The sequence below is a fragment of the Acanthaster planci genome, linkage group LG10 (genome assembly GCF_054643075.1).
Source record: "Acanthaster planci isolate LZ-2023a linkage group LG10, COTS_SCS, whole genome shotgun sequence".
Lineage (NCBI taxonomy): Eukaryota > Metazoa > Echinodermata > Asteroidea > Valvatida > Acanthasteridae > Acanthaster > Acanthaster planci.
In genome coordinates this window covers 17,110,817-17,133,566 of record NC_141786.1, presented here as the reverse complement: position 1 = coordinate 17,133,566, position 22,750 = coordinate 17,110,817, and the positions used below count along the sequence as shown (strand labels likewise).

Sequence of the window (22,750 nt, the reverse complement as noted above, 5' to 3'; positions counted from 1 at the left end):
AAAGTTCAAGTGAAAATAGAGCCATCCCAACCCCCCCCCAATAAATTCCATTGTCCCATTGATTGGTTTCCGTCCCAACACATAGGGACCGATATCTAGCTTGACTGCTTCCTACCCCTTTTCAATTTAGATTTGTAAAAATGTACATATAATATTAATATACATGAAGACGAAAGACCTTCCTGTAGATTTCTAAACGTTATGGGCAAAAATCACTTTTTGGAGTTGTTCCGGCTATACAGTGTGCACAATACTGAATTTTACCATTTCGGCCCTAAAATGTTCACGGAAGTTTGAAATTCCACCAAACTTGACATGAGATGTCGCGACACCATTTTCAACCATATACAGGAAGACGAAAGACCTTTCTATAGATTTGTAAATTTTATGGGCAAAGGGATTTTTGTCTTTGTTAACAATCTCCTCGATCTTGACTCACACAAAGTTAACATTAGTAACAGCACTCTGTGAAGTGAATGCGAAGTGATGCCAGCATGTTACTGCAGGACTGCAGTCCGCTGATCACTGATCTTGTCAAAATGAACATGTAATGGGCCAATGTGTCGTATTCGCTCCATGTATATCAGGTGGCGGTGAAATATGGAGTTCTTTACATCGCACGGCCCGGCAACGAGCACCTTCTCACGGGTACAGCCCCAGGCCGGCCAACCCAGCTCTTGACTCACGCCGTGCGTATTTGTGCATGCCCATCGCACCGTAAACGTTGAACGCCTGTATAGCTGGCTGGGCAGAGAGCCGCGTGCTTCAGATGTACACGTACGAAGCCAAACCGGCCCTATACTGGCCAAGTATAGAGGAGGGGCATCATACAAGCCCATGCAAATGTGCCAAGGCTCAAGTAGACCCAATCAAACAATATTCAACAGAAACAGATTGGGGGTGTTTGATTTTGGCAGGTTGGGGTTGGTTAGGGTTGACATTCAAACATGTGGACGCAACGTACATGTAATATTAAGTACAACGGCCCGGTCACTGGCGCGGCCAGCATCAAGCACTACAGCACGCCCGGCCAGCCAAGCAGCGCTGGACCCCTGCTGTCCGCTAGCCTACACGTACGTACGGGGGCGGGCTGTCTGACTGTCCACCAGGCCCACTGGTTACATGTACATGTAAAATACGGTTGGCATCGTGCACGTCTCTCGGACTGTACCATTTGTGATAGTGTTGCCATTGTATTCATATTCAATAAATTGGGAAAACTCCGAATGATTGGTGCAAACAGTTGTCATTCCGAACAAAAAATATGAGGAAAGAAAAGTGTGAGTATTTTATTTACTAAAAATCTACAAATGGGTTTGAAATGTGAAGTAGATATTCAAAATCTTGTAGCAAAACACCCCTTGATTTTGGAAGTTGCTAAAGCTGCATATAACACCGACGCATAACCGAAGCAGGGAGCCAGTTCGCCTCGGATTTCCCCGTTTTAACAAAATAAAGGAAATTTGGTACGATGAGTTTTCTCAAGATGGCCAATACTATGACAATATGTAATAGCGGACACCAGCTTTGGAAATCGAGGAATGCCACTATGCGTTTGTCACCGCGATCAAGGAACTTTGTTTACACTTATCCGCTTAGACCCCTATTCATCTGTGGAAGCATGGTGGGGGAAGTCTTCCGTCAGAGGCTTTGAAATGCCGACGTACAGACAGGCCTGATACCGGCCTGGAGTAGGCTGAATACCGGGCGGGCTACCGGGGGGCCCTTTTCAAACCGGGTCTAAATGGTCGCCGGCCCTCAACGTATTTATTTTCCAGTCTAAAAAATGTTTAAAGATGAAGAATGATCTTGTGGCAATGTCTTTTTGTCATGAAGTACCCACTCAAAACATTTCTGAAGCTACAGAAATATCTGTAACCTAGAATGCAGTTGGTTTTGCGTCTCTATCACAAGGTGTTAACCACTAATCCTTACGGCCAGCCCAGGAAGGCTGACCGGGGCCAGTGAAGTTCTCCCTGAATAGGATCGTTTGTTCACAACTATGGCTGTGTAGGCCACAAACTCCATTGTTGTCAGGGTTGCTCGTGAAGCTAGACAGTCCAGGGCAGATGGTTCTTTTCAAACTGTTGAACTGTTCAACACCAAAAGACGAACGGAATGAAGGGGATTCACACCAACCGCTGAACTCTTTCTTAACTGTCTGTATTTTGACCTCACGCCTAAGCTCAGGTTTCTTCACATTTTGAAAGAGATCACTTATAAAACCCTGAAATCAGGAGAAAAATCCTGTCAAATCTCACCCCTGAGCCTTGCTGTGTGCTTCTGTGTCATGCTTTGTGATTCCAACAGGTGCTATATGGTGTCAGCATGAAGACATTCACTAGTACTGCAGGCAGAGAAGTAGACGAGTTAGGATACTCATTCATGCCACACTACAGTCAGGCATCAATGCTGTGGATGTAATAAGAAATTCAAAGCTCGAGATACAATTGGATACCTACTAGTACAATGTACGCGTACGTACTGGCTGCACCATGTATAGTGACACATACGACAGTTTTGGTATGCCACAAGGTGACGTACCATCTCAACTTTGTTTACAAAATACATCAGTTCATGATGCAAAGGACAGCATGCATGTAACGAGGTTGTTGGGACTTCGCAGATGACCTTGTTGTAAAAACAGAGACCTTGTATTATTGGAAACAGAGAAAGCAAAGATGAAGAGAAACCTAACACTTTTCTTGCTATATTAATTTAAAGCAAGATATGTTGGATTTTAAAAATCAATGTTTGACAACATGTACATCCAACTGAGTTGAATTTGACTCAGTGACTCTGATTTGAAAGGTTAATGTTACTGTGTTGCACCGTAAAAAACATTTTGAAGTGCTGTTTGCCTTTTCTGAAGAGTGTACCATTCAACGGTGATTGGCCAAGAGCTATGTACTCTGAAAAAAAATCAAGAGCAAACTCGAAGAGAAATTATTAACCTTGGAGTTCGGGAAGAGGATCCAGTGAGGACAGCAGGTACCAGACACATCAAAGAGGAATCTCCAGCTCTACGTGTACAGGTTTGGCTCAATCAAAGGATGGTGACAGAACACATCCTGTAGTTGGCTTTGGGGGTGGGGTCTCTCTGTTGAACAAATGACAGATACTAAACGGTCAAGGGCTGGTGGAAAAATGCCCCAAGGGTGAAGTGCACTAATCCAAGCTCTATTGGAAACAGTACAAAGCTAACAAAGGCTGAAATGAACTCATCCAACCCCAAACAGTTCAGGGCTGAATAACATGCAAGCTATCATTACTGGTGTTCCTTTCACAACAATTAATTGAGTGTCTTGTCTCAAGTCTTTTCACTTCTTGTCAACTTTTGGTCTGTTAGTCTGTTGCATTTTTAAGTGATAGTTCCCAACCTGCTCACAGCCATTTTTAAAAAGGCTTTGCTCTACTTTCCAGTGTTGTAGTCAAGACAAAATATATAAGACTGTCACAAGACCAATACCAGACTTCCAGTCTGAATTCAGGTCAAAAGCTATTCAAAAGAACAACACAAGGGCATCCTTTGTCATTGTTCAAACTGTTACTTGAGCTTGGTCTCCTGCATGGTCTTGTGTCTGGTCTTGTGTCTGGTATTGTGCATGGTCTTGTGTCTGGTCTTGTGCATGGTCTTGTGTCTGGTCTTGTGTCTGGTCTTGTGTCTGGTCTTGTGCATGGTCTTGTGTCTGGTCTTGTGTCTGGTCTTGTTTCTGGTCTTGTGTCTGGTCCTGTGTCTGGTCCTGTGTCTGGTTCTATGTCTGGTCCTGTGTCTGGTCTTTTTCCCCCGAATGGAAGCACTCAAACCTGGCCTTAATTTCCAAATCCCTCTGTTTTTGCCAAGTAATTTCGTTTTCCAAAAGGAACTGTGGGACAACTGTTTTATGCTGATTAGCTCAGCAGAACTTACCACTTGAATAGACCTAAAGCACAAGGTCGTAACACAGTGTTTACCAAATAAAAATGGGGATAGAAATGCGGACATTATTGTAAGTCATGCGAGCCTTTGTGTGACTTTAGATGGAGCAAACTTGCAGTCTCGCAGACGCTGGATAAAATGCAGCTCTGGCATTGGCCGTGTTTTTGATACAAAGAATGGCACACAACAAGTTAGCACAAAACATTTTGGAAGATACAGGCCTTCTCAATCTCAGGATCTTTTTGACAATTTTCCATGCACATGATGCTCTAGCAACAGAGTGCGTTGTTGTCCCGACCTTTCACCCAAAATGCACCACGGTAAATATTGTGTTACGTCATTATGCTTTACGTCTTTTAGTGCACTGCACCCTCAAGATATATTTGTGGGATCAATACTGAGCCCCCTTAAATTCCACAGGTGGGGCCCTCTTGATGAATCATTTCTTTAAGGTTGAGACAGGTTCACATGAATTTTAGCTATTGGGACAGTAATGGAAATGTTGATAGAAAATTCCAACTATGTGAAAGACCTGAAGAGTTTACAATGCTTACAAATGGCACACTATTGGCAAGGACCACAAAATATTGACACCTCAGTAAAGCAAGTGACGCACCTGTGGATTTTCCTTCCTCAGATTAACCACCAGAACAGAAGCAAATGGCTTGAGAATTCTGACGCAAGATCTGGAGTTCATTTGGCATGACATTCCAACTAAAGGAGTGGCCATTGCCTGCAGCCAACAGAAAGAAGAAATGATAAACTGCTGGGAGGTATCAGCGATGCCACAGAGGATTATGGTTGTCTAATAAACTCAGATAATTCAGGGGTGATCAAGATAAGATTCTCAACTATGAAGTAGGGTTGGTACTGCTACGGTGGGGACAAGCGACAAAGCGTCAGATGACAACTGGTAAAGCTCTGCAAAGTGTGACACTGCTAATTCCTAGTTGCTGCACTAACCACAACAAGACTGGTCACAGACTAGATTTGAATCAGTGTGAGTTTACAAGGTCAGTGTCTTAAGTGTCCCGAGCGTATCATGCAGAATGCATTGAGGGAGCTATGGAATATACTTTCTGTAGAGGCTAATCCAACTACCTACTGCTGTAATGAATGAGGCTTTTACAGAAAATAGTCCCTGTTCGGAACAGGGCTGCAATAGATAATGGTATTACCTGATCAAGAACATGTTGATGTGAGTTTTTGTCCTGAAATACACGTAAAATATACTTCAATGATAAAACTTTGTGTAGTAAATATAATAACCTTTTAAAATTGATCTTTTCCCACGGGAAAGAAATTAAAAACAAACTTATAATAAAAAAGATAGTGTTTCAGATTCAAACAAATCTACAATATTAATCCTTTTCCTTCACCACACAAGCCAGCTTGATCGATCTTCTTTTCTTTCTTATGTGCCGCTACGACCCCAAATAATGATGCTGAAGCTGTTACACAATTCAGGTAAAATAATATATTTTGACCTTGTTTCTGGGCTGTTCTCTGTAAAACCCTTCGATTGGAGGCTCTCTCATCAATATCATGGTGAAGTTTGCCCTCTTTGGTGAGAGCTACATGTATGCTGACTGGAGTTCCTATCTGCCCTGCGTGGGGTTAAGAGAGGGCCCAATTTCCCCAACAGTGGGAGCACCTTTGGTGGGAATGGTACATGTACATGTACTTCACTGGTTTACAAATGATTATGCATGTACTGTATAATGGTTGAGTCGCTACCAACAAGACTGTGCTTGATTGGACTCTCCTCACCAACATCGGTTTTTCCAGGTGATGCGGGGGTGCTTCTGCTCAAGGTGGATAATCCTAGCAGGCCCTCCCAAGCGAGACATGTTGAGGGGTAGAGATTAGTACAAAGGTACATCATGATGTAGTGTAGTCCACAACTGGTCAGCTTGGAACCTTCTGCTTTGGACAACTGGTCTAGAAATGGAAACAAACACACTACAGCCTACAGGCCAGATCCAAAATGGGAGAGTTCCCTATACAGACAACACTAATTTTCCCTTAATATGCTATAACAATCATTCGAAAGTGATGACATGTCGCAAAAAGTGAACGTTAGCCGAGAAACCTTCGAAGTACCCCACATACCCTACAGGTCAGAATTTTAGCCGACATGTAAACCACGCTTAGCGTGTCAGTGTATATCCAGTCAAACAGACACGAAGGAGATAATCGCAAACGGGAAACACGCTCACCCCTGCATAACAGAGAACGCCGACACCGCAATCCGATCTGCTGAGCATAAGCATACACACGCTACACGCAAACCACAGAACAGCCAGGCCTTTGTTGACCAGAGCAGTCATTTTCCTTCCGTAGTTTCCCAAAACAAAAAGTATTCAGTCTGACTGCAGCTCAAGTTATCTTCAAGTCCTGGGAAATGTGGTCAGTAGTTTACCTTGTATGTAGCAGGCATCACAACATCATTTTCAAAGATAAAGCATTTTGTTTGGCCATACAGGATCAATGAGAGTGCCATGCAGACAACATTTCTCATTTGTTGGTAGTGTATTTACGACGTAAAGGCTGAATTCAGGCAGCTTGTTCCCGTATGTTCACCAACAGCTCGATTTGTTGTTTGTGGGTCAGCCGCTTGAACAAACAACCAGTTATCGCTGGTAGTTGGTGACAAGCAACATGCAACATGGCGGCGTCCATGTAGGCTACGTTATTCGAGAGTTAATGTTTGGATGGGCTGAATTCTCTTCTATATAAACAGGAACATTCATTTCTGTGTTACGGAAAATAATTAACCCTAACAGTCCTGAATCCTCCAATTTTAATATGATTTTGCACACTCCCTAGGGAGTTAGGGTTAATGTTAATTTTGCAAAACCTCCCATTGTCTATGGCTTTGGAAGCCATCTCTCTACTTTTTGCAGCTGTTCAAAAATCAAAATCTCACGAGTTTTTCCGTGTGTTCCTGTAAAACCCGACAAGGAGGTGGTGCGTGATCCTGTTCCGAAAACAGTGTTCTTTGGTCATGTTCCCGCCGTTTGAGCGCGAGAACAAGAAACCCATGTCAAGAACAGGCCACCCGAATTCGACCTATATTTATGCAAGTTCAGAGGTCGTTTTTTTAAATTTACTGGAATTCAATACATATTGACCTAATTTTCACTAAATTAAGAAATACTCCATTGTGAAATCAGCTTGTTGTAATGCTTCTGGCTGAGGAATGGATTTCTTTCGTGGTTACTGTTTACTTGTGAAATATTTTCTCGCGCAATCAGGAATTGTTTACAACCAATCTAGCATTTAGAACCAGCAGGAAAAGTGTTGCCGTCACTCCAGTCGATCCTGTGGGTTTAAAATTCAAAGCTTACATTTGGGAAAAATTTCTGTAGAATCTAAACACACACGGTGGACTATTGGCCAGTTTCAATGAAATTTGACATTTTCCAGATGTAATCCGACTGAACAACTTTTGCGATCCAAAACTAACAGAAAACGGCTGTATCATACATATTTTGATACTTTATGATTGCCAGCCAGGCACTACATGTACATGTACGTAATATCACTTATTCAGTGTGCTGCCATATAGTGTACTGGACATGTACAAACACAGACGAAGCTGGAGCGACGGTTCTGCGTGTGCAGTGGTTCACTACACCTTGTCAGTCACCTTTGAGGTCTGCGGTCACAAGCCCTTCCAAGATAATGAGGTCCGGGGTCAGGTTTATTGTGCATCAGACAAGCAATGTACATGTATCGTAAAAACCACAAAGCATATTTTGAACAACGTGTCAGGTTCATTGATCATGTCAGCATTTCGGCTTAAATTCTGACCTGTACTGTAGAAAACATTCAGGTTTTCTTCAGATACGGTGTACATGTAGGCCATGTGCACAGGGATATCAAGTGTTGTCCGTTTATGGAACTCTTTCCTCAAAATGTTCAAATGTTGTACAGCTACATGTACATGTACCTTCTGAACTGTGAGGTTGGTTTGGGTCATCCGTCAAGCTCTGCAGTTCGTGGGAACACAGTGGATGACGAACTTCAGACTTGCTTCATCAGTTCCTGGGATACAAAACCTGGACCGTAATGCAGTGATTGGAAAGACAGCTAAACTACCAGTGCAATACCAATAGTAATTGTGCCTTTCTTGCCTGATCAAGCAGTGATTGCTGGGCTGTATACATGTACGGGAAGCGTTCCATACACATGTGCATCATATATGGATGCCAGTAATTATTTTCTAGAGTGACCTATAGCCGTCAGAAACAAAAACATGTCAAGAAAAGTCTTTTTTTTAGGGGGGGGGGAAACCAACTCGTTCATATAGAAAACACACGTGACGTACATGTAGCTTACACATGGCTTAGATTCAGACATGTCAGACCATTCCAATCCAATACTACATTATAGCCTATTGGCAATAAGCTATAATGTAGTGAACTACATGACCCAATGACTTTACGCGTACATTCTCAAAAATTACATAAACTAAAAATGCACTCTTCCCTTTTATTCTAATTCAAATAAACATTACAATCCCTTTGCTGAATACTGTACCAAAAGCTTAATTTCGTGGCCTGACAACACGCTTGGCATGCTCCCTGCTCAGTTGGTTTACACATGCGCTGTGCTCGACAGTCTGTAATTAAAGCGCCCCCATCGTTAAGCTACAACATAAATAGCGTCCTCAAAGAAAGCTCCTTCAACTCTAAAAAAGAGGGGGACGGAACCCCCCCCCCCGACATTTTTGCCGATAACGCCGCAGTACGTTTTTCCCAGGAGTTGAGTCTTTAGGGGTTTTTAACAACTCTTTGCAGTCATTTCACTCTGTTTTTGCAAAAAATCGAATACTGTTCTCTCACAGCGCGCCCGTTCTCCCGAGTTGGATGATGAACTTCAAAATGATCGTGTTTGTATCATAGTCAAAAGCAAATTCGTCAGCTAGATGTGCGCGTCCATTTGACGAATTGAAACACCCCATTGGTCTTTCAGAGGAATGTAACGCGCGTGTACCTGTCTACAAGCGTTGCGCCGCCGCAGTGACGACTTTCCATTCTGGTTGTTGACGTACATTATACGGCAATAAGAATGTTAAGTTCATTAACTTATGTGGAACAGTGCTCCCTTTCGTGAAGGACGTGCTGGGCTTACAAGACGCGCGTATCCTGCGTATGTCCTCATACCCACAATCATTGGACATATTACAATGAAAATACCCATTTGTTTTCCCATGGAAACATCAAATGCACAACTTGCTTTGACAACAATGAAGACAAGTTACCATGGAGACTGCGGATGACGGTCGCCCGGTGGTATGATTTGCTGGGACTCTGGTAGTGTCGCGCCCACAGGTGTGATAGGTTTGTCGGCGTGGACAGCACGGAGCATTCGCTGCAGCGACCCAACAACGACAGTGCGATCCACGATGCCCGAATGGCTGCAATTGGTAGTCATCTTAGCGCTAGCTTATCAAATCAAAGGTAAGATCTGACGTCTCTGATATCCCTTCATTCTGCAAACTACGCTGGACAAAACCGATTTAATTAAACCATTTGTTTCACATGTGTAAATTGATATGATGAAGGACCCATTATTGATTCAAAATAAAGTGTCTCTATATGTTGTTTCTCATCTTAATCATTTATTGCTGTGTACAGAATATATTTATCTGACAACCTCGGTAGCCTGGGCGGTACCAAATTCCTTCATGCATAGCACCAGCACTGGACTTTAACCACAAAAGAGCAGGGGAAGAAAACCCTTTCCCCCTCAACACTTTCTGCTTTCTGCTTAGTCTTTTGGACTTTCGCAGTGACTCTTGACGGTCACCACTCTTGTGAAATTCGAGCCATCCATATACGCCTAGCATGCATACAAGTCAGCTAGCACGAAAGTGGCCGTTAACCTCAAATGACCAGTACACCATATCAAATGTGTTAAATTGCGTTGACAATTAACAGCTGCACCATTAAAGAGTTTCTTACATACGTGTTCAGTTTAAAAAATTGGGGTATGTGACAGCCAAGTTCTTAGGGTGCAAAATTTGTCTTAAATAAGCCGGCTCTTTTAGGGTAAATATTTCTCTATATCGGAAAGAGTGAAATTAGGGTCAAGACATTTTAGAGTGAAAATCACTCTGAATTAAGACTGAAAAAAGGCTTAAAATAGTCTTTCCAAGGGAAGCTTGTGTGATTTTTCAATCTCTTGGAGTGAAGAAAATGAGGCTGTTTCTTGGAATCAACCTCAATATCAGATGCAAATAAAAAAAAGAAAAAAATGGAAAATATCAAGAACCGATGTACCAAGAGAAAACCAAAGATTCATCTTTAATGTGTGGCCTTCCTACAAAGGAAAGATCCGCAAAGAAATAAAAGCTTTTCTCCTGTCTTCGGTTATCGATCCTTTGTTAAATTTTGATGAAACCCCAGTTTTTGGTCAATGTGTAAATCACCCAAGTCCAGGCCCACCTTTATGGTCTATAGCATAGTGTAATTGATCACTAACATACATCCAACGCACTAAATACAATGTGGTTTAAAGCGAGGAGAAGAAAATTGCCTTATCCGATTTTGTTTATACCAATTTTGCCGAAATCACTGTTGCCGTGAACACACACAAAAACTCTGCTTTTTAAAAGCAATTGGGAAATATAGTTTAACTGTGGGAAAAAGGGACTGAAATGTGCTGTGACCCAATAATTGGTACCAAATTAAGAACATTAAAGAGCAATAACATGCCATCAAATAAAACTTGGTTAGACTCCAGTATGACTTGTAAAGTTTTATACGAGTAAGCACAAAAACGGCGTAGCTTTCATATACGTGTACATGTAAATATGATAGAAATAGGTTGGTCTTAGATATCCAAAATTTAAGTGAAACAAAATTCTTTACAATATCATTTTGTAATGTAGTTTTTAGTGTTTTATTTGGTTTATTAGAGAAATATAATTTTCTTTTTAAATTCTGGAAAAGCAACTGCATCTTTACATTTTTTATAATCAGGTTCCAAAATCTTCTGTTTTTTCTGTTAAAATGTTTTTAAACGTCTGTCGGAGAAGACTTAACTCCGCCCAAGTCAGGTGAAATTATGGAAGAAACTAGAAGAACAATTGCTGATTCCTCAATTTCTTTAAACTAAATTGATTGATGCACTTTTCCAATAATGATTCTAAATTTTTTAAATGTCTTTTCAAGGCAACAATGCGGATTTTCGGACAAAAATTAATCAGCATTTCAGGGTCCTTGTCGATTTTCATTAGACAAGTCAAGTACACGAAATGTTATTCTTTGTGAACAGCAATGCATTGCATCATCGGTCAGGAGCCGGACCCGGCATCTCACGGCAGATACCGTTGGGTAATCCCAGTCCTGGACCCCTGCAGGTGCACGGAGGTCCATATTGGAGGCATGAATACCCTAGCTCCCCATAGGCCGTTTGAGGTTGTCTACTTTGACACTTTTCTACAGAGCAGTAATCCAGTAGAGATTCGAAAATGGTTCAACTGTACAGGTACGTGTGTCGTGTCATATGGAAAACGTGAATCTTATAGCACCCGCTTATCAATTTCAAAGATATCAACACAAAAGAGACGCAAACATCAGCGATGAATCTTTTGCATTTCTTGCAATTTTATTGAAAAGCTGGTGGGGATCATACTCCCCGCTCTCTGCCATTTCCTTTCGGGGGGGGGGGGCACGTCTAGTGATTGGATGAACCTCTGAAAGTCATAACCAATGTAGGCCCAAGACCAAGGGATCTTATCTTGCGTGCACGTATAAGAGCAAAAAGGAGATATGTTACTTCACCAACGGCAAGAATCACATGGGGTAGCTCTATGTAAAAAAAATTCCTTGAAACCTTCAGGAACGAAAACCGGGCCCTGAGTGTGATATCTTTTGAAAATCACACCATTCTGCGCATTTCCTGTCTAATTACCTGTACATAAAATAATTTAGTAAACATGATGCTTCGATGTTAAAACCACTGTAGACAGTTGGCTACACCGTGTTCGTATTACTATAGGTTCAGCATTACTTACTGAGTACAACATTACTTACTGAGTACAGCATTACTTACTGAGTACAGTGTTACTGAGTGGAGCATTACTGAGTACAGCATTACTTACTGAGTACAGTGTTACTGAGTGGAGCATTACTGAGTACAGCATTACTTACTGAGTACAGCATTACTTACTGAGTACAGCATTACTTACTGAGTACAGTGTTACTGAGTGGAGCATTACTGAGTACAGCATTACTTACTGAGTACAGTGTTACTGAGTGGAGCATTACTGAGTACAGCATTACTTACTGAGTACAGTGCTACTGAGCAGAGCATTACTGAGTACAGCATTACTTTTATAAGTACAGCATTACTTAATGTACTCAAGCCAGTGTACCACCTGACTTACATTGCCATCGTCGATTATGTAAAACCAATTGTGCAGCGCTTTTTTCTGTAATGAGATGAAGCTGAAGACGTTGGATATAGCCTCTTCAGAGATGTTCATTACCACAGTCTCCGTTAATTTGATAATGCCAAAGACAGACCTGTTTTCGCAGTTTTTAAAATGGTAGGCAACGACAAAGAAGGGAAGAACAAAGCATTGAACTAAAATTTAGAATGATTGACTCATTTGGTTGTCATGGGCATCACGACACGAGTTATTTTTTAATATTTTTTTAATTTTATTTTTTATTTTTTTTTTTAAATATTGTTCTTTACCTTGATGTGTAATAATTTATTCCTTCGCATGTGAAACACTGGTTAGGAAAATGTCGCCCAATGAAGATTCGATGACACCGCTATCTGCAATGAGACAAAAGCTGTATACGTCGTTTGAAATGTCAGCTTACTTCCAGCAATAACCACACACTCAGTTCATTCAGTCAGTACATGTACAAAATTGAAACTTTGTATTCAAGCCATTTCGCATCCGACATATAGCTTTATTCGACAGAAAAGCAACCTTGGATAAATAAGAAATGTCATTAATATATTAATTCACACCACAATGGACTTTCATTAAATAACTGTCATCGAATGTAATTATCAACTAATTGCCACTTCTGAGTTCTGTGAATACTATATTGTCACTTGTTAGAGGTGTTTGGGAACCACTCTAACTTTTAATACATAATAGATCTCTAACAGACATATAAAACAAACAAAACGAAAGAACAAATGAGAAATCAAAATTAAACAACATTAACTTAAGTTAGTAATATTACAGTACGGAATATCTGAAATATACTGCACCTTAAAGGGAAATACACTGTTGGATTATTAAAGTTGAATTGGAATTTATTTTGTTTTTGGGTGACGAAATGGAAGTAATGTTTCAGGGGATATGAGTGATGTACATAATCGCGTCAAGTGGGAACACCTGTTGGTGTCTATTACTCAGTTCGTTGTACACCGTAATCATCCCGTGCCGTGCACGGCAAGGTTGTATTTCATACCTGTTGTCCCATGGGACAAGGAGTTTGGTTCTTAGAGGAGGCCGCCGTTTTTAATACAACCAATCAATTTGAGTAATTTAGTCCTTTTGTTTACCCAAGTGCTAATCCCTAGGGAGCATTTTAGGTATCATTTATTTAATGCCATCAGTGAAATCCCCCCTCCGTATACACTCGAATTGTTGCCTCTGCACAGTGCTTCTGCAGTATCCTGAAAACTCTTCCAGATACGTGGGCTTTATTGCACTCTTAATTAAATCGAAGAAAAGTCAATTATCTGGAACTGATTCTGCCTGACATTAAATTCCGGAAAATGGCTCAAAACTTTTAATTAGTTACACAGCCACTCCACGTTCACTAAAGTTTTCCTTTGGACGAACTCCTCAGACCGTAAATGATTGAATAACGTCTCAATTCTTACCTCTAACGAGCAATATTAAGTAACTGCTCTCTTGTCCTCGAATATGGCATCCATTGTACATGTATATGAATAGGGTTTTTCAGTTTCGACACGGGTGCAATTGGTTTGTGCTTGTGCCCTTCACGGAGGGATGGGTGTACAGATGTGCGTTGGTGTCCTTGAGTGCAGATGAAACCAAAGGCAAGTTTCTATATCGTTGCAACTCGCGGAGCCAGTGCAGAAAAACTCGTGAATGGCGCACACATAGCGGAGGGGTCTAATTTAGCTCCCTTGAGCAGACCCCCTCATCGGTTGAAAGGAACGGTATTGGTGGGGAGTGTTCGTTTTGCTGGTAGCAATACCATGAATTTAATAGTGGAATACACCCGGCTCCACCATTTTCTTCTAACAAAGTTAATAAATTTCCTTTAACTCCATCAAAAATATTCTTTTATTTTCTTTGGAGTTCAAAAAGGATTTTGTTTGAGTTGAGACCTTCTTTCATTTACAAGGTATTGAAAAGTTTGTGGACCAGTGAACTACATTTCTCACCAAAGCAGCTCCACTAAATACCTCCTAGGTGGTGATGATCTGAGCTCACGACCCATCGTTGTTAACAAACGAAGCTTTTGAAACAACCTGCCACTCAGTGCAGCGTGCCGGTAACATATTAAAACAGTTCCTTGATTTACATAATCGCTTCACCTTGCGAGACTTGAGCACACAACCAGGGCTAAAGTGACGTAAAGGGTTAGTTTTAATGATGTCCATGATTTGAATACTGTAGGTCTTGTTTATTTTCATTCCCGTTGATAATTATTATTTTAAACAGATTTTCAATCCGTCTTCTTCAAGGAAAAAAACGTTCGAAATTCCTTTTGCCCAGTTAGTGTTAAAAAGAGGCATTTTCACTCAATGTTTAGAAACATGCAGAATAATTAATATTTACTTTTTTTCACGAGATTTTTTTAAATTATAATTTAGGTTTTTACTGACGGCCAGCCATAGTTTTACTATCCATTGCTGTAGGGTTAGCAAAAACAGGTCACAACATTCCACGTATACTACCCTGATTGATACCTGATACTATACGAGTCTGATTGGTTCCTGCAATAGACTTGACAGCATAATATGCCTTATTTCAAAACTGATATGGACCCATGCTTGCATGCGTTCACTGTAATAAAACAGTTCGGTATCAAAAAACCAAAGGGCCTTCGGGAACAAAGCGCACGCGTGAGTCAGCGTGTGGCTCCGCCGATTGGATTAGACTGTTCCCGAGTAGCTTGACTGGGCATGCGCTGTTGGAACACCGAAATGGCTCATTTTCTTCGTTACAGAGGCGCAGTGGACACTGCAGTTTGGATCACTACGAACTGGGTTGAAGAGTAAAAGGCTGGTTCATACTTCACTTGAAAGCGAACATAAACACGAATTTGTGAGGGCAGATCAATCAGATATTCGCGCTCGGAATTCGCAAAAGTTAAAACATGTTTCAAATCGAGCGAAATTTCCCTGCAGATCTTTTGTGACGTCAAATTCACATTTCACATTCGCCTGCAGTAGCCTATGAACCGACCTTTAAAGCCAATCTTCAATGTGGCAGTAGACACTTTGCATATTCTTCGATTGAATACTGCTCTGCATGGTTCAGTTGCAGTGTCATACAAACCCAGATTAGATTTAATTATTGAAAAAGACGTATCCATCATTACCTTTTTCAGAATCTCATAAAAATAACTTTGCACATTGCATGTTACTTCAATAAAACAATAATCCAAAACGTAGGCACGGGTGCCACCACTTTTCCTTGATGCTCTGCGAAAAATACTTTTTAACGATAACTTTCAAGTATGTTCTCAATCGCCGCCATGACCACTTTCATATAAGAAAACAATGGCGCAAAAGAGTTCCATTAAAAATTCTGCGAAACGTAAAAGGTTGTAGTTATCATCAAATGAACGATTTCACCTAAATGCAGAATACCAAAAATCTTGAAAACTTGCCATTTTAAATAGGACACATTGGTCGCGATAAAACTTCTGAAGACAGGCTTTCACCACAATTCTGGAAATTTTCAGCCCAGTGAAAGCTGTGTCCTTTATAGAAAAGACTGAAATAAACAGCTACATTTAAAACAAGGATGGCAGCCATTTTATGTTGTTTGTGAAACCTAAAATTGTAAAGGTGCCACAAACCATAAAGAACGCTGTTTCCGCGTTCAGAATACAGAAGGGTTAAGGCAAGGACTTGCCAGACTCCTTGAGATACTGTTCATGCGAGATATTCCCTATTGATGCAAATTATTTTTTGTAGATCTACCGGTCTCATGTCGTTCCTACATGGAGTTAGGTCGTTCGTACGGTGACGGATTCTACAAGATCAGTCCCCTGTGTGGAAGTCCTATTGAAGAGCCGCTTGAAGTATGTAAGTATGCGCTGGAGTTGTTCTCTGGTGCTGATCAGTAATAAAATAGTATGCAGATGTGACATGGTTTGAGAGTGGATGGCCCGCTTGATATCATACATTTGCAAAGTAGTTTGGGAACTACTTTGTCAACTGGCAATAACGAAGGGTTTTAACATTAGCCATTCAAATTCAATCAACCGTGTCATATTTGTTTATCGTATACCTCATGTGTATATACATTCAACTACAATTGAGGGTGATATGTATGGTTTCCGCCATCTTTAGGTACGAGTTCCACAATAGCTTCATCGAGGGCAGCGTAGTTAACTGTTCCCAATGATTACTTTGGCTCAAATCCCACTTTGCTACTTTAAACGTGTCCCAGGCTCCCTTAAAATCTCGAAGTGAACACACACTAAGTCGCAATTTGTTTTGTTTCTTTTTTTTTCTGGAAAATAAAACTAATGTGCATCCCAGTTGCGCCCGAAATGTCAGCTGCACGTTTCTTGGTTGAGTACACGATGCTTTCATGCGTTCCACTTTCACAGACACAAAAGTCGATCGACTCCATTAATATAACACACGTGTGCATTGCGTTTGGTCGTCGAAATCGCTCCGGGAACGATTTGGACGGTTACGCAACGTTTGACGCAAGTGTTGACTTATGTATGGAAAGGTGCCTTTAGACGGATATGATGATGAAACATTCATTCCAAGTCTGTCATGTTTTACAAATACGTTCACATTACTTATATAAAACACTTGGCACAAGTGTTGATGTGCGTATGGAAAGCTGCCAGTAATCCGATTTGACGCCATTACTGTAGTGGCCCTAAACTCACACGCGCATTCCTCAGCTTGACGAGAGCGTGCATGTTCACGACACCGTATTCGTCGAACAGACATGTGTAACGCGCGTACCATCTATTCACAAGCGTTTTGCCACCAAAGTAGTGGCCAGTATAGTAATTCTGGTGGTCGAATTACATGCGTGCGTCAAGCTGAAGAATGCGCGAGTACGGAGTCACCGCGGTTATGGCGTTTAACGGATTACTCTATGCTGTGTGGTCTAAAGTCTGCATACTACTTTATCATGATGCTGCCATGTTTGTCTTGTTCCCGGTAAACCCATTCGTAATAGAAATACAACTTCACATATGGGTTAAAGGCAACAGACTATATATTTCGTCTCAGTTTGATTTGGTCACCTTGATTTGAATGGAAGTAAAGCAAGATGGCTGCTCAATGATTGAGGTGTATATGCGACATTGCCCATGCGTGATACCCTCGTTACGGAGATCCGACCACTCGATGCGACAAACCAAAATTTACAATCTTGTTGAAACTTTCTACTTTGCTTCTTTTTCCTTAGACTGTGATCAGACCTCCAACGGAGGCGGATGGATGAGGTATGCATTCTTTATACATGTGTACTATAGGGTTCACGGAGAAGTGATTTCTTACTCCTTTGTATTGAAATCTATATGGAAATAAACCGACAGTGATCGATGAAAACATACACCTTTGGGCATTTCTAGGTAATGATGAATTCCATGTGATACGTATGATACTTTTAGGCTTAGCATTATTTTTGTACGTTTTTGTGACATTTTAGTGAGTTTGGAATATCGTCGACTTGATTTTTCTCAAAGCAGTGAACTCAAAATGTGAACCAATTCCAGGAATGATATCCAAAGTGATATCCAAACGGATATCACTTTGGATATCACATAAAATAGTGGATTGATTTCTTCTTTAGGTTTTACTTCAAATCTGGCCCCCGCACCTGCTTCAAATACGACTTCAACTGGACCGGGGAAATGATCGGGTGTCTGGGGATACACAATCTCACCGGGTTTGCAGTTAGCGACAATGAGACGACGATCGACACAGAGATGTCGTGGGTCCTCACCAACGGTTCCTGGGACTTCGCCTTGTACTCTGAGAGTACTTCTGGCAATTCCCATGTCTCGAATTCTCTTCAGATACCCAACAGTGACGTCATTGCCGATTTGGCCAACTGCAAAACCCCGACAGGGGTAGCATGGTCGACAGATTATCAGGGTAAGTTGGTATCCAAAACGTGACCTCCTTTGTGGCACAATGAGGAAGCACTTTGTTATGTGGAGGAAACAAGACCAAAAGATGATGAAAATTGCCAAGCAGTTTGTTTTTCAAGATCTTTGTTGTACATAGACCAGTAAGTTCTCTCCGTGTGCATGCTCTTGCCTGTTCACATCGTACGAAACCCTGTAGCAAGTAGCAAGCCAATACGGCTGAAATATTGGGAACAAAGGACCCCAACAGACTGTTTCCGTAGTTTCCATCATTGTACTGTGGGTTCTAAAAGTTGGTTTTGGATTCGCTCCTGTGATGTGCATGACCCAATTAACCATGCATGTCACCATGGACGTGCATGAATACCCTTTTTCAAGCAGATTGTTTGATTTGTTTTCACTTCTTTTTCTCATAATTTCACTCGTTTTGGTCCTTTTCCCCCCTTTGCAATCAATTTTGATCAAAGATGTTGGCCGGGGTTATCCCCCACCCCTCCTTGCGACGCCCATGCGTGTCAGCATTTCAAAATAAGAAATCCGATTAAGTCTTCCAAAACTGAAGCCACATATGCAGATCTTTCTTTATTGTGAGTGAATTAAGGTTAACCGTTGCTGATTGCATTCATAACAAATAAATACGGGCGATTCATAAAAGTGTGCCTCTAACAGTTTGCAACGTGTTGGCCAATCATAACGCGCAAAATTTGTCAACCCTTTCCAAACGCGCATTGGGTCGACAAATTTCGTGCATTTTGATTGGCCAAGGCGTTGCAAACTCTAAGAGGCGCACTATTGTGAAACGCGGGTATTGCTCAAGCCTACTGTGTAGGCGTGACTTTAACATCACGGTCGCGTTGTTTCGATTTAAAGGTGGCTATGCAAAGATTGAAGGCACTCTCTCAACGAATGGGCAGTGGACCAGCATGTACGATGGGTGTTCCGCAAATCCAAACAAATTTGTCGGGGAGACGGTGTCTTTCCGTTTCGGTGGTGTAAGTGAACACACCGGCGAGTTCGTTCACACACACTGTAAACCATACAAGATTGACCAGAACAACAGCATCACGTCGCTCTGGTATGTCCCCTTTATGATAAATTTTCGTGTTAGACAGAAGTTTCCATCCGTACAGCACATACGTACGTACGTTGTGTGAGAAAAGATACATCACTCGGAGGAGATAGTGTTTGGCTATTTTGAACATGCTCTCAAAAGTTGCAGCTCACAGTTAGCCATAAAGTCACAGAAAGGATAAAAACATTAGAGTTTTTGTCTTGAAATGGTTAACACAACACCTTCTTGAAAGGGCGAAACTGTGCCCTTTAATGTTCAGTGCAGTCGTTCTTTTGACTCCAGTTGTGGGAACTTGATAAAACATTTCGTACGTCGGGACACCGACAGCATTATTCTTCAAATTCAAAGTCAACCCAATATGGGTGATTCACAAAAGTACGCCTCCAAGAGTTAGCAACTCGTTTGCCACTCACAACGCAAGAAATCTGTCGACCCTTTACTAACGCGCATTTGGTCGACAGGTTTTGGGCGTTGTGATTGGCGCCGTAAACGTTTGTAGGCGCACTATTGTGAAATGCCCGTATTGTCTTCCTTTTTTACTCCAGGGACTCGGACAATGTTCGCGCCATATGGATCCGGCCCTAAAGGCCCAAGCAAGTTCGTCCCAAGCGGCGACAGAGAAGAGGAGATCCCCATGACAAAAAGCAATCAACAGCCATTGCTCTTGTCCGGGAGTTTTTCTTTTTACTTTCAAAGATAGATCATAGTAAACTCCTGTGATTCGGGAGTTGTGTGTGAACCTTTAAATTAAACAAAGGTAACACAAAGTACAACTACATCACAACTGACGATCTAAAGTGGTAATTTGGGGAGCTCACTGATCCTATATACATATAAATGTGCTCTTGCTTATCTCGTATATACTTGATGGTCTGTGTAATGCAGTTTTTTTTGCCACAGCCTTTGAAAATGCACACACCTTGTCATTTAGAATAATTATTGTCTGCCATTGCAGCTGGCATTTCCGAAGGTATTAGTGCTTACTGCTTTGATTCTGATATAGTTTCCATATTTATAAGCAAGTTGTGTCATTATAGACAGAACAACGTTATATTGTATTGTTTTACTCAAAGGAAATGGTGGAGTGTGTGATCGTTTGATCTAAATTTCATTTCAGTCGGAAATTGTAAGTTAGATAAGCACTTGGCAATGAGCCAAGGAGTAGCCATTGGAACACTAAAGCTACAATCTGAAGAGTATCTTCTCTAAAAGACATCAAGAAAACAGCGACTCGTATACAAAGTATTAACAAAGCATGCAGAAGTGTACAACGTTACAGAAAAAGTGCAGCTTTGAAAAATTGGTTACCTTCAACTACTAGCTGATAAGAGAATATTATTATAGATTTTTGAACCTTTTTGTGTGCAGTCAAGTGGATTATTGTGTTTTTGTGCTGTAGAGAACACATAGATATGTTAATAACCTTCTACTATTGGTAGCAAGCCTAATTCACTGATATTACTTATATTCCATATCACATACATGTATATACAAATTAAATCTAATCACAAAATAATTCTTTCCCTGTCGCCTTGAAACATGCCATGTTAAAAAATAGGATAAATATTATAGGATATAACAATACCATATTATAGCCAGTAGGAGAATCCACGTTGTTCGCTGTCTGTTTTAAATTTAAGGTTCATAATTGCAGATGATTTCGCTGTTATAGCTCATATATTAATGTTAGTAAACTGCTTTCGACATCAAACGAATTAAGGAAACAGGAGTCAATCCAAATTCGATTCCTTTCAAGGTGATTTGAGGATGGCGAGCATCTGCAATCAGGATTGATCGTTTACTTGTTAACGCGTAAGCTTACGACTACCGTGTGTCGTTGGGCATCGCTAGTGCTTCACATGAAAAGACTTTGTTTTAGCTCACATGCTTTGGGTTTAACATTTGTGCGAATCTAAAAAGCAGAAACTTAGGAGAAAATGGAGATACATGTATTCCAAATCTGACATGGATTTAGGGTTACACAATGCCGCTACTTAACTTGAGTATAAGGCTAAGCGTGAAATTTGCACATACACAATTCACATACATAACGATCAATTAAATTTCGGGATTGCAAACTCATTGTGCACTACAGGAAAGTTGCACGATCATTTGTTCAAAATGATCATTTGGTAACTGGCTAAGTAATTCATTTGCTAATCTCCTTGCAAAGAAAGTCAACACAGTTTGTTCAATACTGGACATCATTCCAATAATTGGTATGGTCACCGGTGAAACTGTACAGAATGCCTCAAAGTTTTTCATGTTCTCGTCAACAAAGTAGTTATAACAATGGAAAATGAATCCCTTGCAAAAGGGTCAAACGGTGCAGCCTTGACTTTTCCAACTGGTTCTTGTTTTCATGAGAGTTTCGTGGAACCAACCCTAACTAATCAAGTTGCTAAGGAGGTGCTGGGACATTGTACACTATTTGGAATTGTTAAATGGCATATTGACACCAGAATTATTTGGTACATTTCACAGAGCAATAGGCCCTAACTCTCCAAAATTACAACAACGCTTTACTATAGGGTAGCCATCTTTCTTTAACTATTGAAAGTAATGTAACCAAACTGAGACTGAAAGAGAAAACTAGTCTGGTTCCTTGAATCAATATGTGAAGTTATATTACTTTTGTCATTTGGTGTACAAGGGCAAGAATAAAATGGCACCCTTATGATAAAGGGATGTACGGCATAAGCCTAACCCGTGGCGTGGCTAGGGCTAAATGCCTGGGCCCGGGGGCACCCGTGGTGCACACCTTTTTTTTTCAAGGGGACACCACTAGAAAATGAGATTTCAAATCGGGGAGGGGCACCTGGAGGGCACGAGCGTCCGCTGCCTCCCCCCCATGTACGCCACTCCTGTTTCCTGTTTAAAGAATCTTGGCTTTTGAGTTGATGAATATAAGTTGAATGTACAAAATGATAAGTCGTGCATGGCTTATTTTCTCCAGTCGTATGATATTTGTGTTATTAAGTGGTAATTAAAATAAGAAAGTGGTGACCGGAGATCACTAAGGCAAGAGGATGCGGCTTATTAAACAACGATTAGCAACAAATGGTGAAAAGTAAAAGTGGAATGACACGAAAAAGAAGGGAAACGGAATAGAAATCACCAATTTACTTGAAGACACCTCGGGATTCACCTGTCCCCACTGATGATGGTTTGCAATTATTGATGTCGATGTGTACTCTGATCCCCCCCACAGACAGAGCCTTGCTCCATCCCCTTGGACATAATAATATACTTTATAGCTGTATTTAGGCAGACCCTGTATAGAAACCAGCGTTAAATGTTGACAGCGACCATAATGAATACCTACATTGGGACAACGCACGGGTGTAAGTCTGCTGAGAGATATGCACAACTCTATGAAGCAGCATAGAAGTAATAAGGGGAAAGGTAATACATCTCTGAAACTGTTGGATGATAAAATATGGA

The 22,750-nt window shown here is 41.0% G+C and overlaps 2 protein-coding genes across 11 annotated transcripts in view; one reads left to right on the top strand and one right to left on the bottom strand.

The window, feature by feature from the left end:
- Positions 1-8,554, bottom strand: part of LOC110990844 (uncharacterized) — a 33,623-nt gene extending 25,069 nt beyond the window's left edge. For 2 of the 10 annotated variants that reach the window (XR_015426644.1, XM_087142087.1), the window contains exons 1-6: positions 8,465-8,554; positions 7,875-7,983; positions 5,690-5,860; positions 4,536-4,652; positions 2,955-3,100; positions 2,262-2,412 (exon numbers count right to left, since the gene is read on the bottom strand). The gene's annotated coding sequence lies outside the window, so the exon portion shown is untranslated. The other 8 variants (XM_087142088.1, XM_087142090.1, XM_087142089.1 and 5 more) reach the window with 8 other exon arrangements.
- Positions 8,555-9,218: 664 nt separating this feature from the next.
- LOC110990532 (uncharacterized) lies at positions 9,219-22,684 on the top strand. Its single transcript, XM_087142582.1, has 7 exons — positions 9,219-9,387; positions 11,207-11,419; positions 16,085-16,195; positions 17,550-17,586; positions 17,937-18,241; positions 19,105-19,309; positions 19,852-22,684. Exons 1-7 carry the CDS (start codon positions 9,222-9,224, stop codon positions 19,889-19,891), a joined length of 1,077 nt encoding a protein of 358 aa, XP_086998708.1. The 5' UTR covers positions 9,219-9,221; the 3' UTR covers positions 19,892-22,684.
- The last annotated feature ends 66 nt before the right edge of the window (positions 22,685-22,750 follow it).